The sequence below is a fragment of the Lepisma saccharinum genome, chromosome 17 (genome assembly GCF_977018435.1).
Source record: "Lepisma saccharinum chromosome 17, izLepSacc3.1, whole genome shotgun sequence".
In the NCBI taxonomy this organism is placed as follows: Eukaryota; Metazoa; Arthropoda; class Insecta; order Zygentoma; family Lepismatidae; genus Lepisma; species Lepisma saccharinum.
In genome coordinates, this window is record NC_139245.1 from 2726702 (window position 1) to 2751265 (window position 24564).

The 24564-nt window shown below is 37.5% G+C and overlaps 1 protein-coding gene and 1 long non-coding RNA gene across 2 annotated transcripts; one reads left to right on the plus strand and one right to left on the minus strand.

Moving 5' to 3' along the window:
* Positions 1–716: 716 nt before the first annotated feature.
* Positions 717–1676, minus strand: LOC146001149 (uncharacterized). The gene is made up of 2 exons (XR_014443527.1): positions 1596–1676; positions 717–946 (listed from the first exon to the last, which is right to left on the minus strand). It is a non-coding gene; the product is annotated as an uncharacterized LOC146001149 (long non-coding RNA).
* A 1844-nt stretch (positions 1677–3520) lies between these two features.
* On the plus strand, positions 3521–23507 carry LOC146001150 (carboxylesterase 1F-like). Its single transcript, XM_083138442.1, has 11 exons — positions 3521–3754; positions 4459–4593; positions 9563–9710; positions 10329–10514; positions 14602–14792; positions 16106–16280; positions 18366–18458; positions 19911–20014; positions 21108–21243; positions 22248–22368; positions 23131–23507. The coding sequence occupies exons 1-11, from the start codon at positions 3560–3562 to the stop codon at positions 23297–23299; spliced, it is 1653 nt and encodes a 550-aa protein (XP_082994568.1). The 5' UTR covers positions 3521–3559; the 3' UTR covers positions 23300–23507.
* The last annotated feature ends 1057 nt before the right edge of the window (positions 23508–24564 follow it).

A 24564-nucleotide genomic window follows, 5' to 3' on the forward strand; every position in this document is an offset into this window, starting at 1 on the left:
GCTAACATATCTAATTTCCAAATAAAGAAATTGCTATAACATTTCAGTCTGCGTGTTTGAAACCAGGCTTCGAAAACAGTATGTTTACATTTGTTCGTTCGTCGATTTCATCAACATCTGTCTCACGTGTCTCTCAATTTATTGATATTACATGACACTTGAACCAATATGGAGATGTTATAGAATGAACAGTTTTGAATGTCAGTCCGCATTTATTGGAAATTCTTTGTCTTCGTCAGTTTGTAAATACTGTAAATATATTTCTTGCAACGTCATTATTCTTTTGTATTTTGCTCAGGTAAGTCTCCCAAGTATCTGTTTTCAAGTATTCTCTCTTAACAAGGGATGCTTATGGCAAAGCCTACCACACGTTCCTGGAAGTTACGTCAGAGCGATCGTTTGCTGTGTTGGGTTGCAAACAGGTTAGATTATAGCGCAGAAAAGTGACTTGTTTCTATGATATCAGCAGACAAGCGTTGTAGAATCGTTTTAGGACACACACACATCACCCCCCCCCCCACACACACACATATATATATATATATGTGTGTGTGTGTGTGTGTGTGTGTGTGTGTGTGTGTGTGTAAGTTCAATTTTGACCCCTCAACAGAAAAATGTTCGTGCTTCATTGTCCGGATAGTACATTTTTTGTCATAAACTCCGTAGAACGGGAAGTTAATGGTATTTTACAAAAACCTACTACAATCACTTTATTCGATGCGATTTATTTGATAATAGAACACATTGCTAAGAATCAAACTTGTCCAAGAGTTGTGTGTATATTTTAGCGTCCATAGTAGCCGTAGTAGCCGACAGCAGCTGGGTAGCCGTAGCCAAGTCCGTATCCGCCGTAGTAGAACTGCTCGGCTCCCTCAAGGGCTTCCTTGGGGGCTGGCTTCTGGGCTGAAACAGCCACGACGGCGAAGAGGGCCAGGAGGATGATGGCCTGGAAATACATTGAAAAATACGATTTTTACCTAGGGAAGAATGTTCCAGTTTAAAAAGAAAACATGGTGGCAAGAATATATATTAATTTTTAAAAGACTATTAAGCTATGCACAGTTAGCTTTGAATCAGGAACATTGAATATAAAATTTAATTAATTTCGGTCAACATTCAATACAAATGTTAAGAGACGACAGTTTATGTAACAATATGTGAATTTAAAAGGTTGGGTGAGTACATAAGTAATACAGAAGTGAATTCTTCACTTTAATTTTTATGATACAATGTTATAATTCGATTAACAGAGACTTTTGTGTTGATCTCTAATTTAAGCTGGTGGTCCCACCCGGTGGCGTAGTGGTATGGTAACGTTATCGCCGTCTAATTAAGGCTCCTTGGGTCGCTATCCCGCTGGAGGGACTTAGTGGTTCGGATCCCACTTTAAACTCTAGGTCCAGTCCCGATTAGACTATCTTTGCATAAAGTTGACTTATGAAAACAAAAACTTTAAAAACATTTTAAAATATTAAAAAAAATTAAGCTAGCCAAAAATCTCTTACAAACAGTCTTACTCCGATGAGCGTCTTGAACAAAGATAATTTAGGAAATGAACACTTTTCCAAATGAATACAAGTAATGAAACTACTTACGACAAACTTCATATTGAGTGTTGGTGAAGACTGGCAACTGATATTCAGCTTAAAGTGTTAAGTCTCGAAGCTCCCTTTATATACTCAGAAGTGACCATGTCCTTCAAGCCTTTCTGTGGATGGAGACCTCTTTCCGGGTGTGGTCATGCAGTGGGTGGGCGTCCTACTCTTACTGAACAAGCATTCCTTTCTCCTTCCTTATCATGCGAAACCAGTGTGCAAGGAATACTACAAGCTTTACAACATACTATAGTTTGTCATTAAGGTTACCTTATGTACAATATTTCCGTCCAGGCTCGTGGCCAGGATTTTTTTGGGGGTGGTAATCGGAAAATGCGGAAGAAGGAGTATTACATTTAATTTACATTAATTGCAGCTAGACGTAAAATTGTTGAGTTGCAATATTATGGTCCAAAATAAGAGGAAAAAAAATCAACCCACTTCCACGTACCCATCATCAGCAACACAGTCACTTACCGACAAAGGTTGTCACACAGAGTACAGTTGGGTGCTTATTGTTTACATTCAATTCTAAGAAGTATTCGAGAATAGCACTGTATTCCGCTAAATAACAATGTTTTCAAATATTTCCTGTACCCAGTGGTATTAGCCGTGATAATTTTGTTAGACAATAACGTATCTTTGAATTAAATGATACGTATTAGCAATGATTCTTATAATGAAGAACATGCTTGAATAAAAGAGGACCTTTTCGCATCTCGAATGCAGTTCGTAAAAAGAAGAGATAGGGAATAGAAATAATGGAATGTTTCGACTAAACCGGGACGTCTGGTAGTCTTGCATAAATCATCATAAAACTAAAATTACCTAATATTGCAGACTTCTGGAACCTGCCTCTCTCCACAAACAACTCATTCATTTATACAAGGACAAAATCAATCTATTTGCAAAACCGAAAAAAGAAATGTTATTTCGATACCAGACCGAGAACGAAATCTGGACTGGGGACTTGCAGTTTAAAGTGGATGTTGTTGATTCCCAAAGATACAGCACTCCGAACTTACCCATGTTTCACTTTTCATGAAAAATGCAAGGTCTGACCTTGAACTTCGACATTTTCTACAGGGGAGGGAAAATTTTTTCAAGGTCTCAAAATTGCACAATATTAAATTTCTCATGACCTACTTCAACATATAAAGAAATCAAGCCAATCAAAATATACAACTATCCAACTTTCCCTTCCTTGTTCGAATTTCAAAATAATGGCACTTAATGGTAAGAAACCTGTAGGAAGGTCAAGGTGATAATGGATGACAATGTTAAGATTGGCATGAAAAAACTTGTCAAGAATGTGAAAGATTGAATTGATCCCTCCCAGCATAATACAAGTGGAAAGCTGTGTATTTGTATTTTGCATTCTTTTGTCATTTTTACGTCGCTCTTCTGTACCGTTTGGCTAATCGCGACGATAGGGAAGAGTGCTGATTAGATGACGTCGATGAAGGGTTACAAACAAAGGCCGGGACTCGAAACCGGGAACTTCGGTCACGAGATAAATAACTGTGTAGCAGTGGCAAAAAACAGCTTGGTTTACGAATGCCAAAGGGCGAGTTAGCACGCCTAAATTTATGAGGCTCTCACTGTAACATGTGGACGTGGATAAACAATAATCTACGTGCGATTATGCACAATTATTAATGATCTCATTACAATATGATTCATAGTAGCAGCAATTACCTCTTTGAACGTAAACAAGAGAACACATTTCGGACAATCATTTAGTTCAAGTTACGTCAGAGAAAAGATATTCTGAGATAATGCGATAAGAACTTTGATTTTATGTCTAGAAGAATTGCTACGAATATCTTTCTGTATCTCTCAAGCTTACAAGACAATAACAACTCAAAGTGACATAATTATTATCTTTAATCTTGACGTTCAATGTCTCAGGGCTCTCGAGCAAATATATATGAACACATACATAACGTTGCACATTATTCAAGATGGATTCGAGCTTTTCATTATTGCTGTTATCGACTGCTATTGTTGCTACATTTGCTCAAGACTCTCCCACTGTTGTCATTCCTGGATTGGGAACCATCAGAGGGACGACTGCCGTAACAAGAGGGAACAGGACTGCGTTCGCTTTCCTCGGAATTCCATATGCAAAGTCTCCGAGTGGTGACAGGAGGTTTCTGGTGAGTTATCGTGTTGCTTTCGGTTGTTTCTTGATCACTCTCCCAAGACTCTGCCATTGCCACTTCTGATAAAGGAACACTCAGAATGAGACAAGTGGGGAAAAAAATCCAAAAACGTATTATTTTTATACTTAATAACAGAAATTACGTTCAAATACACAAAGTAAAATAGGTTAGATTGAAAAAGTTAAATGTATAATCCAGGAACCATCAGTTTTAACCATTTAATCCAAAGGATAAATGGTTCCACAGTTGAAATTCCAAAAATTAGAGAAATTTGTTTTGTGTGAGAAAACAAACATAAACTTTATGACTAAAATATCCCCGTAACTTTTTCTTGAACGAGGCATGTAAAAGTTAATAACAAAATAGAATAATTATGCATGTTGTGGAAATTATTTGTGTTACATGCTTATCCATATCCATTGGGGTTGATAAGTTTCGATGAAGAACACCGTCTTTTAAAGAAGGTTAGAGAGGGTTGCACAACATCCAACCATCCTTCATATTTCAAGTATAAATGTGTATCTAGGTATATACGTGTATGTATCATACTTTATATTTCTTTTCGCACTCCACTATCTTAAAAAGTGTTTATACCAGAGTGAGCTACTCCTGAATACGTGGAATGTGTTTGCCACTGGACAGAATGAAAGACAAGAGAGCTCTAGAGCAATTGCAATGTCAATTTCTTCCTCTTGCAGCCTCCAGAAGACGTGGAACCTTGGGAAGACGTTCTCAATGCGACGGAAGAACGGAGACCGTGCCCTCAAATGTATCTGACATCTGAGGAAGGAGATCCTGAGGACTGCCTCAGCTTGGACGTTTACACGCGAGAGGTAAGCCAGAGAATGAACGGAAATGTTCCTTTCCACGACCCACGACGTGGAATTGAACTTTGGAGAGTCTATAAAGTGTAATGACATGAGCAAGGCTCGGAAGTTGATGACCTAAAGACTGTCAAAAAAAATACCTATAGAATGACCTTAAAATTTAAGCTCAGCCGATATCAATGTATCGGCATCGGAAATTTATTTACCGATACCGGACGATAGTTTCATGATATTTTGATCTTTCACGGGCTCCACAAAAAGCCGCAGGACATTTTCACGGAGCCTATTTATCCTGGAAATTATACAAAATTCTATTTTCCACCAGTCTTCTATGAAAAAAATATTTTTTTGTAACATGTAATTTAATATTCTGATGTAATTCTCGCAATTATTTTAAAGCAAAACTCTTGGTAAATTTATGCATATAATTAGAGTGGAATAATTAAACACAAATATTAATTAGTATTTCAAACAACTTTAATTATTACAATTTTAAAGTATCTGTATCGGTGCAACGCAGTGGCGGAGCGTGACCTTTCCAACAGTGTAAGCCTATCATGATGAAGGTTATTTCCCGTTGGCTTTTTTTTGGGCTGACATGGTTAGTGATTTATCCACACACATCGACACCCTGTCCCCATTTTTTCGGAACACTTCCCTAAAATTTTTCACCAAATTAAAATTTCTGGATAAATCCCTGGGATTGGTGTTTTCTTTGTTAGGCTGTGTATCTCCTACATTTCAACTGATAATTAAGTCAGTCTTATTCCTATCACGATGAGTAACGTAACGATAAAAAATATGCAAAGTTAGATAAAATGAATAATAATAATAATAATAATAATAATAATAATAAAGAAACGAAAACAGAAGGAAACAGCAAAGTGCTGAATACTTTTTACAACCGCATAACCAAGTATCAGTTTCGTACCCTGAATCACAAAATCGGGGCACTTTATTTTTCGTTTCTGTTACTATGCCTGCTAGAGAAGGAAGGGTGGGCCTGCCTACATCCACAAGTTTCTTCTTGGCAGCAAAATTCTTGCTGGATAACGGCGTCTTCAACAAGTTCTCCACCCCACCGCACAATCACACTCATTTTATTCCATAATGCACTTCACTATCACACCACAGCACAGGGCCGACAGTCCGCTTTCAATAGATGGAATTCGCAAAAGCAATACCTCGATAACAAGAACGGGGAAACAAAAAGAAACTAGATCCAAAATTGGTCACTGCTCAAAGCAGTGATCTTTCGGACTGTGAGGGAAATATCCCTTTCGGATATAAATAAATTCCCTCTCTTGCCTTAAAATTCCCTATATTTAGTAAAAAAAAAAGACAATATTAATTATAAAAGAAATGCTCACTAATTGTAGGGACATATCCAGAAATTTCTATGAAAGGAGATGTAAGTGCTTTCTTAGGATACTGTAAAAGCAAATCTAGCACCTAAAAGATCATAAACAGGCTTTTCGAACGTTGTTCGAAGAGTGTTTGAATCACGGACTACGTAATTAATAATGTTTGGTTCACATTTGACATGAGATTTGTAAAATTGGTTCAATCTTCAGCTTTCATTAACATTTATATATTTATTTATTTTTGCACTTTTTAGCTCAATTATTACCAGCTGAGTTCATACATAAATGGAAAACAGAGATCTTAATATTTCTGATGTTTATGCTCTCCTGCAAGCTAAAAACAGAAACAAGAATTTAGCACATCAATGTGTATCTAGTTTTCCCGTATCCCGCTCATTTTTAGGTTTCTCCTTTTTCCCCTTCCTGTTAGATTTTTGCTTCAGAATTCCCTGTTCCTGGAAAAAACCTCCTTGAAGCACCACCGGCTCAAATTTCCTTTGCAGTCAGCCATTCATACCCGACAACGCTGGAGCCCCTCCCTCCTCTTGCAGGACCTGTGTCTCGCTGGCGCGTATTCAGTGAAGCCAACCCAAGCATAATGGTGCTAAATCAAGCACAAGTTTAAAAATTGCCGAGTCTGCTGCCACGCACGTGTCAGCAGTAAGAATAACCGTCAAATTTGCTCCTGCCACGTAATTCGTCTGCTAAGAGGATGTTACATATCTTAAGAACAGATGAAGACGTAAAAAATGCAAGTTCATGATTAGTGGGAATAAATGTACTTTTTTCTCTAGAAAGCATTTAGCGATATTATTTTAATGCTAACAGAACCGAACCTAACTACGAGAGCATTTAGGTTTATTATTAGAAGAATGCTAAGGGACCTAATCTTAAAACATTTTTGTGAAAGTAATCGCTACAACTTCACAGTATGTGTTACAGACGTAATTGCATACATAGCATGATGAAATCACGATAAAACAAAGACAGAGTCTGCTGCCACGTTCATCTCTTTTGAGGTTCCAGCAGAAAAAGAACGTGGCAGCAGACACTACCTTTAAAAAGTCGTTTGTACGTTGGGGATATAAATAAAACAAGAGGGCCACTTTTCGTTCTGGTTGAATTTTCTCAAACTTTTCACGTATAACGTCGAACCCATGCCGTTGGTTGAACCATTCGAATTTGTATTTATGTTCAAGAAAGTGTGGGGCGTTACCCCCACACCCCCTATACGCCTTCATGGCGTAGTGCTATGCACAGGGGAGCACTTTACCTTTTTTTTGTTTTTGTTATAAATTAATATTAATAAACTGAAAATCACAGAACAATTTAGTAGTATGTAGCATAATTTCGGAGTTTAAACGACACCATGGATGTCCAGAAGGGGCAAGGCAAGGAGACACTTCCTGAAAAATGAATTTCAACCATTTTCACACATACAATTTCATTTCAGTCACATCAAATTGTTAATTATTGTAAGGGCGTTGCAGAAAAATGTTAACTTCAAATTGAATTAGTATATTTTGAGAAGGAAAATATACCTAGTTTACCCCAACCCCTGAAAAAAAATACTTTGCTTAATCCTCCCTGGTGGAAAGAAATACTGCGGACGTCCATGAACAACACTTTTTCTAAACATGAGGTTTGCCACGCTGCTGTAGGCCTTTTTCCTATATTCCTTGCTCTTCTCCATCCAGATACGGTAGGCACTGCTCCTTCGCGGTCAGAAATTTGTAAGGCAACATTCAGACGGCTTACAACTTTCCGCAAGCAGAAGGCGGGAGCTCCCATGTGCCCCTGGTGCTGAAGTGTTGCAATCTAACAAACAGGATCTCGAAGACTGGTATCGGGCCGAGTTGAACTTTGAAGCTTTTACGAACTTTGCCATATAATTACATACATTTTACTATAACTAATAAAGTGTAAGCCCGGCTTACACGGCTTACATGGATGCAAGTATCGGCATTGGTATCGGTGGTTCAAAGTGGTGTCGGCTCGGCCCTACATAAAATTATTAAAAAATGACCAACATATTATAAAAAATGATCTAAAATAATTTTCGCTCTTAAAATCGAAGCTTGATTTTTCATAAATTACAAGAGTAGTTGGATAATTCTATAAAGCCCATTGTTTGGTGGTCCCATCTCCTGAAGCAATAGGAGAAAATCATTTAAGTGCTCATGTATTTTACTTCAAAATACACCTCAAGGTTTTTCTGCATTCACCACCTTTCAGAGTGGGCCTTGCACTAGTTGACCAGCATATGAAAATACAATTGCGTTTCTCTTAAATCAGATTATATTTTTTTTATGTGGTGACTAATTTTACTTTAAAACCACAGATGAAAGCGACAATACTGGTCAGCGAGGGAACGTCAAAGTAGAATTCACACAAAATATTTTACGTTTAAATAAAATGAATTTACCACAATTAATTATTTACTCCATTGCCAAACATTACAGTTAAAAATAATATTGTGCTTTGCATTAACCATATTTTCAATTAATGGTGAGGGCCTCCCCGATGGCGCAGTGGTAGCGTCGTCGCCTTGTAATCAAAGGGTCTCGAGTTTGATTCCCGTGGAGGAACATAGTGGTTTGGATCCCACTTTGAACTGTGTGTCCTGTCCCGATTAGCCTTACTATGCATAAAGTATACTTAAAACCTCAACTCAATCAATCAATCAAATCGATTAATGGTGACACTTGCTAAAAAGACTGTCAGGAAATTTAAATATTAAGTTTTGCCAGCAAATGCATTTAAACAGTGGAAGAGAAAGATGAACCTCAAAAATGAAGAAAAATGCAACGAAAACGTCAAAAAATACTGGAAAATGACCTAAAAGCTAAATAGGTCTAAAAATGCAAACAAAAATACAAAATAAAAAGAGTGTTTTCTTGTACTAACTGAAAGTACATGGGCTGATTTCAGCTATAGCATTGTTTTCAAGGCTCAGGAAGAAAGGTGATTTTTCATATTTCGAATATTTGTGGTTTCCGCCTGTTGAAACAAATTTTCTGAGTTTTTCAGTCAATTTTATGCATATGCAGGCTAATCGGGGCTGCACATACAGTTTGAAACGGGACCCGAACTCTCATGCGCGTCCACCGGTTATCAAACCCGGGACTCCTTGATTACAAGGCGACGACGTCATCACTATAACATTGGGGAGGCAGGGTCGACAGTTTTAAACAGGGTTCCTACCCACTGTGCAATGTGTCTCCACTATACTCTGTCCCGGTTATCTCTGGAGCAGGCAAACGAAAACAAGTCTCCGCGCAAGTAGTGACGCGAGACTGCTCCACCAATGACCACGCGAGAGGGAATGGGATTGCGTGGAGGGGGAAAAGCGACTGCAGTTATCAGTCTTCGCAGCAGCGTGCACCGCTTCGCTCTGTCCACTCGATTCCCCCCCTTTCTCTATGTGCGGCCATGCGCCACAGATTCCGGGGATAGATAATAGGGGATTGAAGCCGGGATAGAGATAGAAATTATAGAATAAATTTAATATAATATAAAACATCAAAATCTATCCATTTTAATAATTCAACGCAATTTTCGAGATAGCACCGACAACAAAATTATTAATGAGAATAATGTTTCATCTACAGATTTCTGGGACTGCGAGCTATCCAGTTATACTCTACATACACGGAGGAGGATTCACAGTGGGATCTAGTACAAGGTTTATGAATTCAGGCTTCTTCTTGGATGAAGAAATTGTGCTGGTTAGCATCCAATATCGCCTTGGACTTCTGGGTAAGTGTTTATATATATATATATATATATATATATATATATATATATATATATATATATATCGACCTACCTATCTATCTGTCTACTCTACTACACATCAATTCGTGCTCCACCCTCGCTATCGATGCATAAAACATGATCTGGTAGATTCCACCTTGAGGGCTCACTATGGTGACCAACTTTCGGCATTCAATTTATATCTACGGTGTAAACAACAGCAAAAAGTCATTGATTACTGTGTACATTACAAGTATCTCATAACTTGCAAAGCAAAAGTAACGGTCCGCTTCTTGTCCATGCATTTAGTGTTCAAAGCCGGATTCCACTTGAAACTGTAGGTCAACTTCCAATTAGCGCATCAGTGTAAACTTAAAACATTTGTAATATAATGAAGCCTTTTTTTATATAAAAAAACACTAAGATTGCTGACAAAGGCAGTTTATTTAAAACGTTACATGTTAAGTGTTTTTATATCTTAATAAACTGCCTTGGTCAGCAATCTTAGTTTTTTTTTTAAAACATTTGTATTTTTTGCTTCGCCACATGCAAAGGACTCACCAGAACAATTGCGAAATCAATACAATCTGGATTAACATTCAAACTTTTCGATAATTACAGGATTCCTGTCCTTGCAAACTGACGAGATCCCTGGTAATGCGGGGTTCCTGGATCAGCTCAAGGCCATGCAGTGGGTGCAGAGCAACATCAAGGCCTTCGGAGGAGACCCCAACAGGGTTACACTCTGGGGTCTCAGTGCTGGGTCAATGAGCGTGCAGTGCCATATGATCAGCCCTTTGTCAAGGGGTAAGTACTATTAGAAAAGTAGTCTAACTCAATGCCTAACTAAAAGTCTCTATGGATATGAAAATATATCAGATAATTAAACCTTAGTTCATCCATCATCAGTTGAATTTACATTTGCAGATGATATTTTGACTGGCCAAATTTTCTCAAAATTATTATGAAATTGGTTATAAAAATACCAGTACATGGTGTTCGAAAATAGAGAATAGTACCTCTCATACTTAAATATAATGCTATGAAATAAGTTTTACATAATTTAATAACTTCACATAATACTACTGAGAATAACTGAATTTATTGTATTTTTATTCTATAATATAGGACTTTAATATTAAATTATTTTACACTACCTTTCAGATTTTGAGATACTTCTTGTCCTTGTCAATCATTTTGTATTTTATTATTATGTTCATTTTGTCATTTTCTTTTATTCTGTGGCATTTGATTATATAATTACATCACGGATAACGTGATGTAATTTGTAATCTTCCTGTATATAACACTGTAAATACTGTTTTAAAATTATTAAACAGATTACTCTCGCAGTTTTTTTTACAGAGTGTGGTGTATTATAGGTGTGTTTCATCTACGTCACAAACTGTTGCATTGTGGCTTCGAGCAGCCATGATTGAGGCCAGTTCTTGTAAGCATACGGAATTTAAGAGGGCGGGCGGGAGATGCGAACACACACATTTGTGATTTAAAATGATCTTGGAGTTGGTGCACTGACACTACTTGCGGGATATTTATTTGCAAACGACAAATACAATTGGTTGCAAACATGGCGGCTGTGCGCATTCTGACGTCACATGAAACCAGGTGGATAAAAATCATGATTTTCATTTAAAGAATCATTTTTGATCATATTTTTATTTAAATCTATTCCTTTTAAAAAAAACATGCTTAAAATTGCTGGCATTGTTTTTGGCACCATAGGCTACATAGAGATACACGTAGAGTAAGGTGGGGTAAGACTGCGCGGCGGGTAAGACTGCGCACCGGTTTTTCGAGGTGAAAATCACACACAGTTGGCACCACTGCGCCACCGTTACTTCGTCCAAGATGGTAGCTAGCTGTGGACAGTGGTGAAGATACGTTTGAAATTCGTTGTGCTGAGAGAGGTAAGTGAAAAGATTTTGAGGGTGTTTGCTATTTATTTTGGTACTACGTGTTTTGAGTACTACGTCACTGTGAATGTATACAATATTACGATTTTCATGGATAGAAGAAGCTGTGTTAATGCCGAGCCCACCTGTGTATTAGTTTCCATTGCTTTGTGCAATGGCTGGGCAGCATCACGTGATTTGTTCAGGAAAGGAGCACGGGGCAAGACTGCGCACGTGCACAATTTTACCCCACAAGTGTGTGGCTTGCAGGTGCAAGTGTGTGGCTTGCAAGGCCCAGCCATTAGATCATTTTTTGGTCCACTGAAGTCGTTTCATTCATCTGAGTGTGATAAGTGGATGAGTAACCATCCGGGTCGCCCAATCACAGTTTTCCAAGTGGCATCCATTTTTACAAAGGAATATGGGAAGGCAGCTACAGTTGGGAATCCCATGAAGGGCTTTGAAGTGACTGAATTATGCCCATTCAATCAAGACATCTTCACTGAGGATGAGTTTCTTCCCTCTACTGTGACAAATGTATCAGCTCCAACTCCATTTGAGCAGCCTTCAACAAGTGGGGTTAACAATACTGGATCATACGGGCACATTTCCGTTAACCAGATATCACCACTTCCACGTGCAGAGCATATTCAGCACCGCCGACGAAAGGGAAGGCAGTCTCAGGTGTTAACTGGATCTCCATTCAAAGTCAACTTGGAAGCCTCCTTGGCTGAGAAGAGTAAGAAGAAAGTTCAGGGGAAACAGAAACGGAACATCATTGTTGAAGCAATGTAGCAAGCAAAAAACGCCAGAAGAAAGAGTACAATTGCCCAGGTTGTAATGAGAAGTACAGCGATCCTCCAGTAGAGGATTGGATCCAGAGTTCCACATGTGACGAGTGGTGGCATGAAAATTGCACCTCGTATGAAACAGGAACCTTTATTTGTGATCTGTGTTAGCGATTCCTAACCCAAGTGAAGGACGGAATTCACTGTGCCTACTGTGAGAATGCCACGAGAAATGTATCCCATATGATAGAAGAACTTTTTTAGGTGATTTGTGTTTCTTTTTATACAAATGTGACTATGTAGAAAGTGCGCATTCTTACCCCAACTTGATCGCAGTCTTACCCCGCGGTGCGGGTAAGACTGCGCATTTGCATGGTCACGGTTTTGTAATTGTTTCATGCAGAAATATTGTTCATTCAGCTTTCGGAAATTTACTGTGAGTCAGCAAAGGATAGTGCAATGTGTATTGCATTTTTCATGTGTGTCTGTAGTTTCATAGCTTGAATATAAAATTATGAACTCAAACTGCGCAGTCTTGCCCCACCTTACTCTATATGTATTTGAAAATTTTGATGAAAGCAAATAAAAAATACATTATATCTAAATGTACATTTTTCGGTTTCTGATACTGTTGAGTGTGTTGATGAAACTCTAATACATAATTTCAGTAATTTTTCTTCAGTGAAATAAAATATTCTGGATGTACTCTACAATTGTAACTTAAAATATTTTTTTAAGTCTTAAAAATGGGTCAATGTAGCTGAATATTTATATTTTTTAAACGATAGTTTGCAAAATATCAGCTGTTATATGTATTTACAGTTTAATGGTAATGAAACTATTCACGGTTTAACATGATTAGTATTTTGAACATTTATCTGCACAAAATGGTTGCTATTTTTGCCTATACAAATTATTGAATTTTAAATCTAGAGAAATTTAAGTGTGTTTACAGTTTACACATTTCATTTGCTTTTGTATGAGCTTCACTCCATCAGTACATATAGTTTGTTTCTTTTCTTATTTCTTAGAGCGTAATAAACACTATTAAATAATTACGAGATTATTGTACAGCGTGTTCCTCTTAGGAGTATAATAAGAGAAAAAATCATAAAATTAGAACAAATAGTTGGAATGATAGTTGGCAACTCTGTTTAGAGTAAGTGAAAATGTTTTAAATGTAACGTGCTGTGGCAGATCGCGCAAGCTCAGAAGCTATAGGCTCGTTCAAGCCGGACCCTGTGGCCGAGTGGTTAACACATCGCGCTGCGACGCCAAGGGTCTCGGGCTTGGTTGTTTGTGAATGTCCATTCATCAATTTCATCACTCATCCCCATCTTCGCAAATTAGCCAAGAGGCAAAAAGCGCGAAGTAAAATAAACTAAATCAATCAATCAATCTATAGGCTCGTTCAAACTGCCGCGTAGGCATCATTCGCCATGTGGACGCCACAACAGAAGGTGTTTTGTGTTTTGGCACTTGCAGAATTTAAATCTGTAAAACGTGTGCAGCGAAGTTTTCACACTCATTATAACATTGGTGTAGCGGGCAATGTCCCAACGTACGTGTCGATTATGAAATGGGACAAGCAGCTGAAAGAAACAGGATCTTTGTTGCCGATGACTGGGAAGCATGCGAAGCGGAAGGTTTCTGAAGGATAAAATCATCGGTCCTCTTTTCTTGGATCGACTTTTTCTTGTGGGGTTTTGTGAAGGACCAGGTGTATGCTACAAAGGTTCTAGATTTACGAGACTTACAGGAAAGAATTCGTGATGCAATCAACAATGCTAGAAAACGTATGGGCTGAGGTGGAATACAGATTAGACATTTCCCGCGCAACCAATGGTGCGCATGTTGAGGTGTACTAGACTTGTAAAAAAAACTTTTTGAGTTTTTGTATGTATGTAAAAGGTTTTGGACGAAAATAATAATAATTAAAGAAAAAATGGTATTTTCTTTTATTATACTCCTAAGCGGAACACCCGGTATTTTCACTAAAAGTGATTCTGATATCTACAAAATCCTTATGTACGTTATTTTATAAATTATTTGTGATTTTGTTTGAAAGAATCACTAATTTCAATCAGTGATTTTTTCAAACAAAATCAACTGCTTTACATCAACCTGATTTAAATCAATTCACCTTGCATGTAACCCACCTATAAAATTCACTGAAAATGGTTCCTTTGACAGGTCTTTTCCATCAAGCAATCATGGAAAGTGGCTCCATTCTCTCTGATCACGTGGTGGACAAGGATCCCGTGAGCACAGCCATGGACATAGCAGAAGATCTCGGATGCTCTCTCCACAACCTGACTTCGGTTGCTGCCTGCTTCCGTTCGGCTCCAGTCGAAGATCTAGTTTCAGTCGTAAACGACTATCAGGTACCAATGTGCACATTAAGCTTTTTGTGGTGGGGGATGCCCACCCAGTGGCGTAGCTATGATTTCATTTTGGGAAGTAGGTTCTTTTTGGGATTATTCAAATTTGTTTATATTACCAGTCAGTAAACAAAACTTTTACCTTGGTGTTGCAAGTACCATAGAACAGTCATGGTTTTAACCTGGGCCAATCGCCCTACGACGCCAGGAGTCCCGGGTTCGAATCCCGGCTTGGTCATGGATGTTTGTGAGTGTCCATTCATCAATTTCATCATATCACTTATTCCCATCTTCGCAAATTAACCAAAAGTGGCACAAAAAGCGAAGTAAAATAAAACAAATCAATTAAACCAATTAACCTGGGTCATTAAATCTTTTGATAACATTTATACGTCATTTAGAAACAGTATATACTGTCTCTCTCTCAAGGAATTATTAAATTATTAAAAGTTCTCCCCGATGGCGTAGTGGTAGCGTCGTCGCCTTGTAATCAAAGAGTTAGGGGTTCGATTCTCGGTGGAGGCACATAGTGGTTCGGATCCCACTTTAAACTGTAGGTCCAGTCCCGATTACCAATACTGTGCTTAAGGTGGACTTAAAACACCAACTCAATGAATCAATCATTCTCTCAAGGGATTATTAAGAGATCTACACCAATAACAATGCACACAGCACAATAGAAGTAAAACAAGGATGCAATATATATGAAATGTTATTGATTTATACACTCTTCACAAACGTTTGGAAAATTGTTATATTAGACAATAGGTGATAGGCACGGCCTTGGAATGCAACAACACATGGCAGATATGTCTGGTGAACGTCCTCGTGTTTTCACCGACATATGCCACCGTGCCTATCACCTATTGCCTAATGTAATTTCATTCCAAACTACTTGTGCCTGATGTCACAATATTCCAAACTTTTTGTGGGGAGTGTATAAATAGAAAGCAAAAACTAAATAAAAACTTATACATAATACAACTATTTGGTAATTTATTAACATATTTAACCAGTTAGTAAATTAATTAGTTTGGGTCCCGGGTTCGATACCCAGTGGAGGCACATAGTGGTTCGGATCCCACTTTAAACTGTAGGTCTAGTCCCTATTAGCCTTACTGTGCACAAAGTGGACTTAAAACAACAACTCAAATTAATTAGATTGTTACCCCAGCCCCCTCGCGCCAATGATTTCACGCCCTGACATGCTGCAGCATTTATGATGAAGTAAAGTTTTGCTCGATCTGATTACTTTCGAAACCAGTGGCTCGAGGGGCAGGAAAAATTATTAAACTTTATCAACTTTTGTTTTCCAGCAAGAATACCTTCGTTTGGGTGTGCAAGTCCTTCCTTCGCGCATAGTAGCCCAAACTGCTGGTGACGTGAAATTTCTGGAAGAGGACCCAATGGAACTATATACGTCAGGGAATTACTACAAGGTTCCTATGCTCTCGGGAACAACCAAGCATGAAAGTCTAAATGAATTTTTATGTGAGTTTTTCAAGGAAGTTTGTTATTGCAGGAATTTTCCCAGAATCTTAAATGTATTAAGACAAAGAGAATAAGCATGGTGATGGAAAATCCATGAATATATAGAATATATACCGGGTGGTCCAAAAGTCCCGGAACGGTCACATAGCGTCACTTCGAATCGGAAAACGAAAAAATACGTGTTTAATAAGTGAAAGAAAGCTACTCAATGATATCAGACTTGATTCCCCACCCCCGCCCCATGAGGGTGGGGCGGGGGGCAACTGTGAAATTTTAAATGGAAACCACCATTATGTAAAAAAAAAAAAAAAGTGATCGTAAAAAACCCCCTTCCATATACTCTATTGTAAGGTCTTGACGTGCAGATTCCGAATCTGCAATTGCTTTCACTCTAGCTCAATTAGGGGCAGAGATAAGTCCCTTTAAAAAAAATAGGTTTTTATGAAATTTTCACGTTCTTTTTTGTTGTTTTTTTGTGAAAATTTAAAATCGCCATATCTCCGTTCCTAATTGAGCTAGGAGGGTGGTTGATAGCTCGTTGGACTCGGAATGGAGTCCTCTTTCCGATTCTACAAAACAAAATGGGTGTTCCCATATAAATTTTCATGGGGAATCAAGTCTGATATCATTGAGTAGCTTTCTTTCACTTATTAAACACGTATTTTTTCGTTTTCCGATTTGATGTGTGACCGTTCCGGGACTTTTGGACCACCCGGTATATAATAAGGAATGGTAAATTAAATTCTTGATAGACAGTTAGTGTCCATGTATATTTGAACTCTGTTGAATTTATAATTCTAAAATGTAGTAATTGCTATGCAACACCTACAACATTATTTACTATGTAGTAATATAAAATATATTGTACTAAATCAGCTGATATGATATAGGGCATATAAGAATTTTAACTCTCTGATTTAATTTTCTTCTACAAAGCCAAATTTCATTAGTAATATATTTAAAAATAATAATTGCCTCGTGGTATATAGCTTAAATACATGGACGTCTTCAGAATTTTTTCCAGGGGAGGGCCAGCAAGGTTATTTATTTTCCGGGGGGACAAAGAAGGCATATTTTCCCCCATAATGGTGATGCCCCCTCAAAAACACTTCTTCAGTCTGAAATTATCATGTTCCTTCAACACACTTATAATAATTATCAAAATTAATGTGACTGAAATGAAATTATGAGTGAAATATATACTTTCTAGATGGACCTTTATTTTCCAGGGGAGCCACGGCCTCCCTTGCCCCCGCTACCATTTTGGACATCCATGCTTAAATATACTTAAATTTGTATTTTAAGCATGAAAAGATAAAGCAATGCTTTTCAATAATAGGCTCTTCATCTCTTCTCTTTATCTAATCCTCACTCATCCTCATAGTCGCGATTAGCCAAAAGAGGCAGAAAACCGACACTAACAAAAACACGTATCGTTAGCTCGACAAATAAAGCAACGTTTTCAAAATTCTTGAATTTGAAATGAACAAATAGGTGAGCAGAGGCATTTTCTAGGTGGGCGGATGCCCATAATTGGCTCCGTCCGTAATCGTCCTTGGGTTGAATTGTGAACTATTTCCAGTGTATGTTTTCTCACCTGTTTTGTCAATTAATTCCATTCTTATAAGTGATCTTAAACTTAAAAGATAAAAATAAAAGATAAAGTGCTCCCCTGTGCTTAGCACCACGCCATGAAGGCGTATAGGGGGTGTGGGGGTAACGCCCCACACTTTCTTGATCCGGTCGTGAGTTGGGGTGATGTGATCAGCATCACGCCCCTGACCGCCTTTACCCCCCAGGGTTTCCCCCAGGTACCCATGTTATTCGACGCTGGGTGAGCGCCGGGGCCGCTTCCACCGTTAGAAAAGTTCCCGGATTTGAACCGGCCGGGGATCGAACCCGGGACCTTGAGCATGGTAGTCAGACGCGTTACCGACTGAGCCACCGCGGCCACCTTAAACTTATGAGAAGAAAATAAACAACAAAAAAAAATCGATAGTGGCAAATTACAGTGCTCCTTTCATCTGCAAGGAACCATTAACAACTTCAATTAACAATGGTACAATTTCGACTTTACTTTTTCAGACTACGCCGAAGCATATTTGGAACCCAACAACTTTACCACAGACGTTGCACTCAGGAAAGATGAACTAATAGAAGCATTGCTGCGACTATTGGGTAAAGACATGTTTCATATTCTAAATACAAATATCAGCTTTTACTCTTAGCTCTTATTTGAAGATAAACTTTCAAAATATTCATTTTAATATTAACATAACTTTTAGGCTACTGATTACCAGACTAGACCTGATTAATCTTGCCTGGGGGGATTGATATTTCAGAAACGGAATGAAGTACCAAAATCTGCTCAAATGGAATATTAATATCTTAATCCATCTACCAATGGAGTCTACAACTGACAGAGACAATCTGTATTATAGTGTCTTGTTGTCCTGCCCCTATCCTAGAAATATAAAAATGGAAATATATATATAGCGTGTTCAGATATTATTCACTCCATAAATGTTGTCCTTAAAAAAATTGCTATGCAAGTGGAGTGAAGATCGTTAGTATTAACTTGAAGAACATCTCAGAAAAATTCTTCCATGTACTTGGCAACACTCTGTACCATAATGCTTTGCGGCAAAACAGAAAGACAGTGAAAATGGCGACGGTGCAGGTAAAGGCAATGTGTGTTTTGTGGTTTTGGGAAACAAAATCTCCTGTAACTGTTCAGCACTGTTATAGGAAAGAATACAAGAAGGATCGGCCTACAAAACAATCGCTGGGGCTTTGGAATTGATGTCCGGAATCGAGGAGGCTGTAATGTATATCGCCGTGGATGTGATCCGCAAAACGTGGAATGAATTCATCAAAATACTTGATATTGTGAAAGCCACTCAGGGGGCCCATGGTTTATTAATAATGAGAACTATGTTCACTAAAGATTCTTTGAGTTAATGAATTAATTTCATGTCTGTTGTTTCCGAGAAACGTTTACAGTAAATATATTTTGATCTGTTAAGTGGATGAATAATTTATGGACACCCTGTATATATATTGGAGTAAAATATGGATAAGATAACAATTTTACAAAAGATTAGTTACGTCTTTTGGGACATTTAGGAATCTACAAGAATTAAATTATTAGTAACACACTAAAAATGCTGCCTTGGTCAGTATTTTTGATGTGTTATTAAGCATGGAAACAAAGCTTAACAGTGTTATTAAATTTAAAATGAAGTAAACAGTTAAATAGTTCATAAACATCAGTAAACATTAAACTGTTAATATGTTACGTTATGTTCAGTACACATTGAAAATACTTTCTTTAAAGAGCAAACGCAGCTCCAATTTGTTTTCACGTCATATACTGTATGTAGTTTATTCTTCCTTAATAAAAATTGTATCATTTATTTTTACTATGTAGAAGGAGTTGTGAGGGATATGCTGTATGATAAATATGCTAGTGAAATTTAATGGGAACAAGTAATGACTCCTCAAATTTCATTCAATTTGTAATGTTGTTGTTGTTTTTATTATAATATATATATATATATATATATATATATATATATATATATATATATATATATATATATAGACAGTACATGTTATGTTATGTTACAGGCATAGCAGATCCTGGCCACGTTCTGGTTGATGCTATACAAGAGATGTATTTTGCAAACACAAGCATGGAAAATTTTGAAAATCTTATCCCAGGTATTGTAGATGTAAGTAATATACATGGAAAGAAAATAGATTTTATTTTTTATGATCGCGATGAAAGTCTTAATTTGAAACTGATAGTTGTTGACAGTGTAATATAAGTGTATTGAACAGTGCTTTTTAGAAAGAGGGAACTGGCACCACTGTTACGAGTAACATGGCCGAAACAGTGTATTAAAGGAAACAGATGCTTGATAATTTTCAATAGACATATGGTACACATTTTAAATCTAAATATCTACATTAAATACTTGCGTTTTCATCTATGATCATTTAATATTGCTATTTAACTTCAGCGTAAAAAAATGAATTGATATGTTTTCTAAATTTTTTTCATTCCTACCAATATTGGTTCTATCGCGGCTAATCCTGTATTGAGTTAAATTACACCATCTACTTAGTTTTCTGGAACATTTTATCAGAATTAACGTGAGTTATGTAGATACTGAATATCAAATAATTAGTTGAAAATTACACACTTCAATATTTGGAAATTTACTTGCTGTTTTATACAATTTTGACTTGTATTTCGGATAATTAAAATTAGCATAAGGAATCAATATGTCCTCCTCCTTGGCCGTGCTGTCTAAGGCGCTATGCTTTGGGCTCCGACTGGATGGCATTGGTTCGAGTCCTCCTGGGTTCAGTCTCTGGGTGCTCGGCCTGTGTATAGGACCGGTAGAAACCCACCATCGTGAGGAAATTGGGGAGCTACGAGTGAGTAGCGTAACCCGATCTCGGAAATCTCCTATAACGGCTGGGGGTTCGACGTGCTGACCCTACGTCACCCCATTACCTCTTGAAGATCTCCACACTTCTAGGTAGGACTGTGTGAGGGAGACTGGCAGTCGGGAGATCGGCCTAGGCCCTTCAAGGGCTGTCGAGCCACGGGTTGTTGTTATTATTATTATTATCATTATTATAAGAAATCAATATGCCGGATTTCAATCCTGACGTTAAAATTGAGACCGTTCAACGTGGCGACAGTCTGCTTCCGGTTTTCAACTTTACACAGATATGGACTTTGCTCTCATATGATAAATCGGAATATAAAATTCTTGTCTTGCTTAAGATATATATATTATGATATTTTTTCAGGTTCTAAGTGTTCTCTTTATCAGAGGGACAACCTACAGAGCAATGCAAGTGAACTCAAGGTACCAAACGAGCTACTGGTATGGCTTCAACTTTTTTCAGCCACAGTTTTCGTCACCGAATAAGTACAATATAGCAGGTAAGAAAATTTAAAAATACAACTGAATAAATTTTAGCTCATTTGCTACTAGTAAGAAGAACATATTTTGCTATTTTTATAACTCAAAAGATCATGGTATCCAGAAATAATAATTACTTGGTTTCATTTTATTGATGAATCATATGCATTGCATAAATAGTGTGTCTCGAAGTAAATATTCGTATTTCGTCAGCTTGTAATCTAACTAAAAGTAATTATGTATTTATTTTCTTGTAGGGGTTCTTCTGAAAATGTTGATAGAATCTTTAGTTTAGTATTATAAGCATAGTTTCAAGCAAGGAATCACCACAAGAAGTGTTACTTTGCGTTGTGGTGTTGTTCTCTCTTTCTTAACAGAAACAACTTGCTTTCACAAATCTGGTTCTTTATTTCCTTTCTTCCTTCTAATTTAGTAATATCTTCCCATTTTATCATATCTCTCTCATCTTTCTGTTCCGTAGATAATATTCCTTTTCTTTGTTATTATTCTCACTTAATTCTGCCTGCAATTTTCGTCTTGACTAACATGTATTTCATGTACGTAGATTTTTCTTTTTTGCACTCTGCCTCCCGCACATCTCACTTTGTCAATTGTTTTCTAATGTTTTATTTTATTTCAAATCAATGTTTAAATTCCTTTCTTTCTTTTCCTCTCTCTCCATCTCTTGCATTCTTCTGTTTAACTGAAGCTTCAGACATATGTCTGAGTTTTAGTGTACGGCAAGAAATTCTATTCTATCAATACTCGTGATGCATATCAGCGTGAGATGATTATAAGAAAACTTCCTTCATTATTATAGTTCTTTTAAAAAAGAAAACATAAAACTCAATGCCTTTGCTTCCATGCAAATTTTACAGAATGAAAAGTCCTTACACAAAACTATAATATTCAAACATTGCCACGCACGAAGATCATTATTTCGTTTAAATTCATTCATTATTGTCTCTTCATCTTTTCCATTATCATTTTTTTTTTGTATTACGAAGGGATATGTTTATTTCAGGAGTCGTTCATGGAGACGATGCCAAGTATTATGCACCCATTTTGCAAAAAGAACTGGATGACGAGGGACAGCAATTTTCATTGAAAGTGGTTAAGCTGTTTGCAAACTTTGCAATATACGGGTAAGTGATAGCAATTTAGGATTTTTACCAGAGCTAGAAATGGAAATTTTCACTATACGTAACGCTTTACCTTCATTAACAATGCGTTGTGTATCATTTTCCTTTTGTCTCTGAATACTAGAGCGACGAGGATAACGACTAGTAAAATGACGCTATATTACAATTAATTATAGTTAATATTAAAATATTTACATAAACATAAAATAATACACAATACTTCGGTGAGTGTCAACAACCTAAGTTTGGAAGTAAAAGCTGTAGGAGTAACATCGCTCTCACGTTACAACGTAGCCAAGCGTGCGTCTGTTTTTGTCAGTTGTTTTTATTAGCTTGTTTGTACAGTGTTTCGATGTTTTGTGTACTATTTTTCCGTGCTTTGTGTACAATTGTACAACTTTTATCCAGTAACGGCACTGATTAGTTCTCTTCAGTACGGCAAAATGCTGTGTATCCGGCGCTCATTTGTTTCGTCCCGCCAGCAACGTTCGGGTGCCTCGTGACACGAAAATGCCCGATGTCAGTCGAAGAGAATTCAACTGATCGCGGATTCGTTGTTTTCCAGCCGCCCGCTGGAAATTCGAGTAGTATAGTGACCTCTGTCTAAGCAGAGGAGGAGAGTTTTCCGAGAGTGAACGAGAACTTTATCATCCTGCAGGATTTCAAGAAAACGTTCACTTTCTCTTCACATGGAGATCTCGAGATCTCGTAAATAACAAATGATGTCTTGCTTCAATATTATAGTGACTTCGATCTTCATTCCAGGAATCCCACAGCTCCAGAGAACCCGGTGCCTGGAGTTCCAGAGTGGCCTCCCTATTCTGCAGAGGAGGAGAGCTATTTGAGAATGAGCGATGAGTTTGTCGTCCTGCAGGACTTCAAGAACGAGTTCACTATTTCCTCACAGGAGGGTCTGCCTCAGCCTCCAAGCTAAATGAAGCCACAAGCATATTACACTTTGCATTGTACATCAGTGTTCAATTCTGTATATGATGACATTGATGCGGAACCAAAATCATATTTTTAAAATATATGCATTCACACAAAGCATAAAGAATAATTTTCGTTAAGCTCAATCGTTCAAAGAACCAACTTCAAGTTCTATGTTTGTATTTTCCGTCGAAAGGCAGGGAGGGTCATATGAAGAGATAATAATAAATCATATATAAGTGATTAAGGAATTAAACCTTGACCGTATTTACATATTTATTATGTTAACTGTAGTGTTGGGGAGCTTTCAAACCAAAGAGAGAGATATTTTGTTTCAGACTTGAGACCAGACAGAGATAAATCTTGGTAAAATAGAAACGGGACGATACCTGATGTCCGATGCACTTTGGTATGACAATTGAAGAATTTATTAAAATTTACATTAATATGTGACTTATTCAGACATAGCAGTGTTGTACGGGGTTAACCTTTTGAGAAAGCTCCCAAAAATCAACTTGGACTGCATTTTGCAGACTAACGAGGCTCTGGCGTTTGGCCTATGCCCAGTATAAATCTGTGTGTTGTCCTCTTTTTTTTCCTCCTTATGTGTGCCGAGTGCCCCTTTGCAGCCTAAGATTTCAACCGAAGTCAGATCTTTTAAATATTTTTGTAACACGACATTACCGTTATGTTATTTTAGTTATGGTTAGGGGCTGGACCCCGTATAACGGGACGGGTGAAAAATGCCTAAGTGCTGACGCACTCAAAATTTTAAATTCAAATTCAAAACCTCGGTAACTGCAGTCTTGCACACATGATGCAGTGACACCTTTGTCCATGTCGGAACTCGTGTCCGGAACCTTCGATAGCGAGATTGTGTGTCGATTTCTAAACATGCTCGGTCACCGAGAGGACTCGAGAATATTCCTCTGTGTGGTTATATGTTGTCTTGTGTGTATCCGAACGCTCGATATAACTCAGCGCTTGATATGAGTATGGATTATTTGGTTTTTGATTTTAATAAGGAGGTGATCCTTGCACTTGTTTTAATGCGTGAATTAATAATGTTTAAACGCGTTTCTTTTTTCATTTTATTGCAAGAGACCTTACCATTATTTTCTTTCCAGTAAGGGATTTGCCCCTTTTGTGCGAGGGGCTCGATTAGGAATTTCGCTAACATATCTAATTTCCAAATAAAGAAATTGCTATAACATTTCAGTGTGTGTGTTTTAACCAGTCTGCGAACACAGTATGATTACATTTGTTCGT

What these genes read in the sequence shown, in the direction of transcription:
- LOC146001150 (XM_083138442.1), top strand. Translation starts at nt 3,560, where the DNA reads ATGGATTCGAGCTTTTCATTATTGCTGTTATCGACTGCTATTGTTGCT. An exon ending in GTGGTGACAGGAGGTTTCTG is followed by an intron (nt 3,755 to 4,458) that starts GTGAGTTATCGT and finishes TTCCTCTTGCAG; the next exon opens with CCTCCAGAAGACGTGGAACC. An exon ending in GATCAGCCCTTTGTCAAGGG is followed by an intron (nt 10,515 to 14,601) that starts GTAAGTACTATT and finishes TTCCTTTGACAG; the next exon opens with GTCTTTTCCATCAAGCAATC.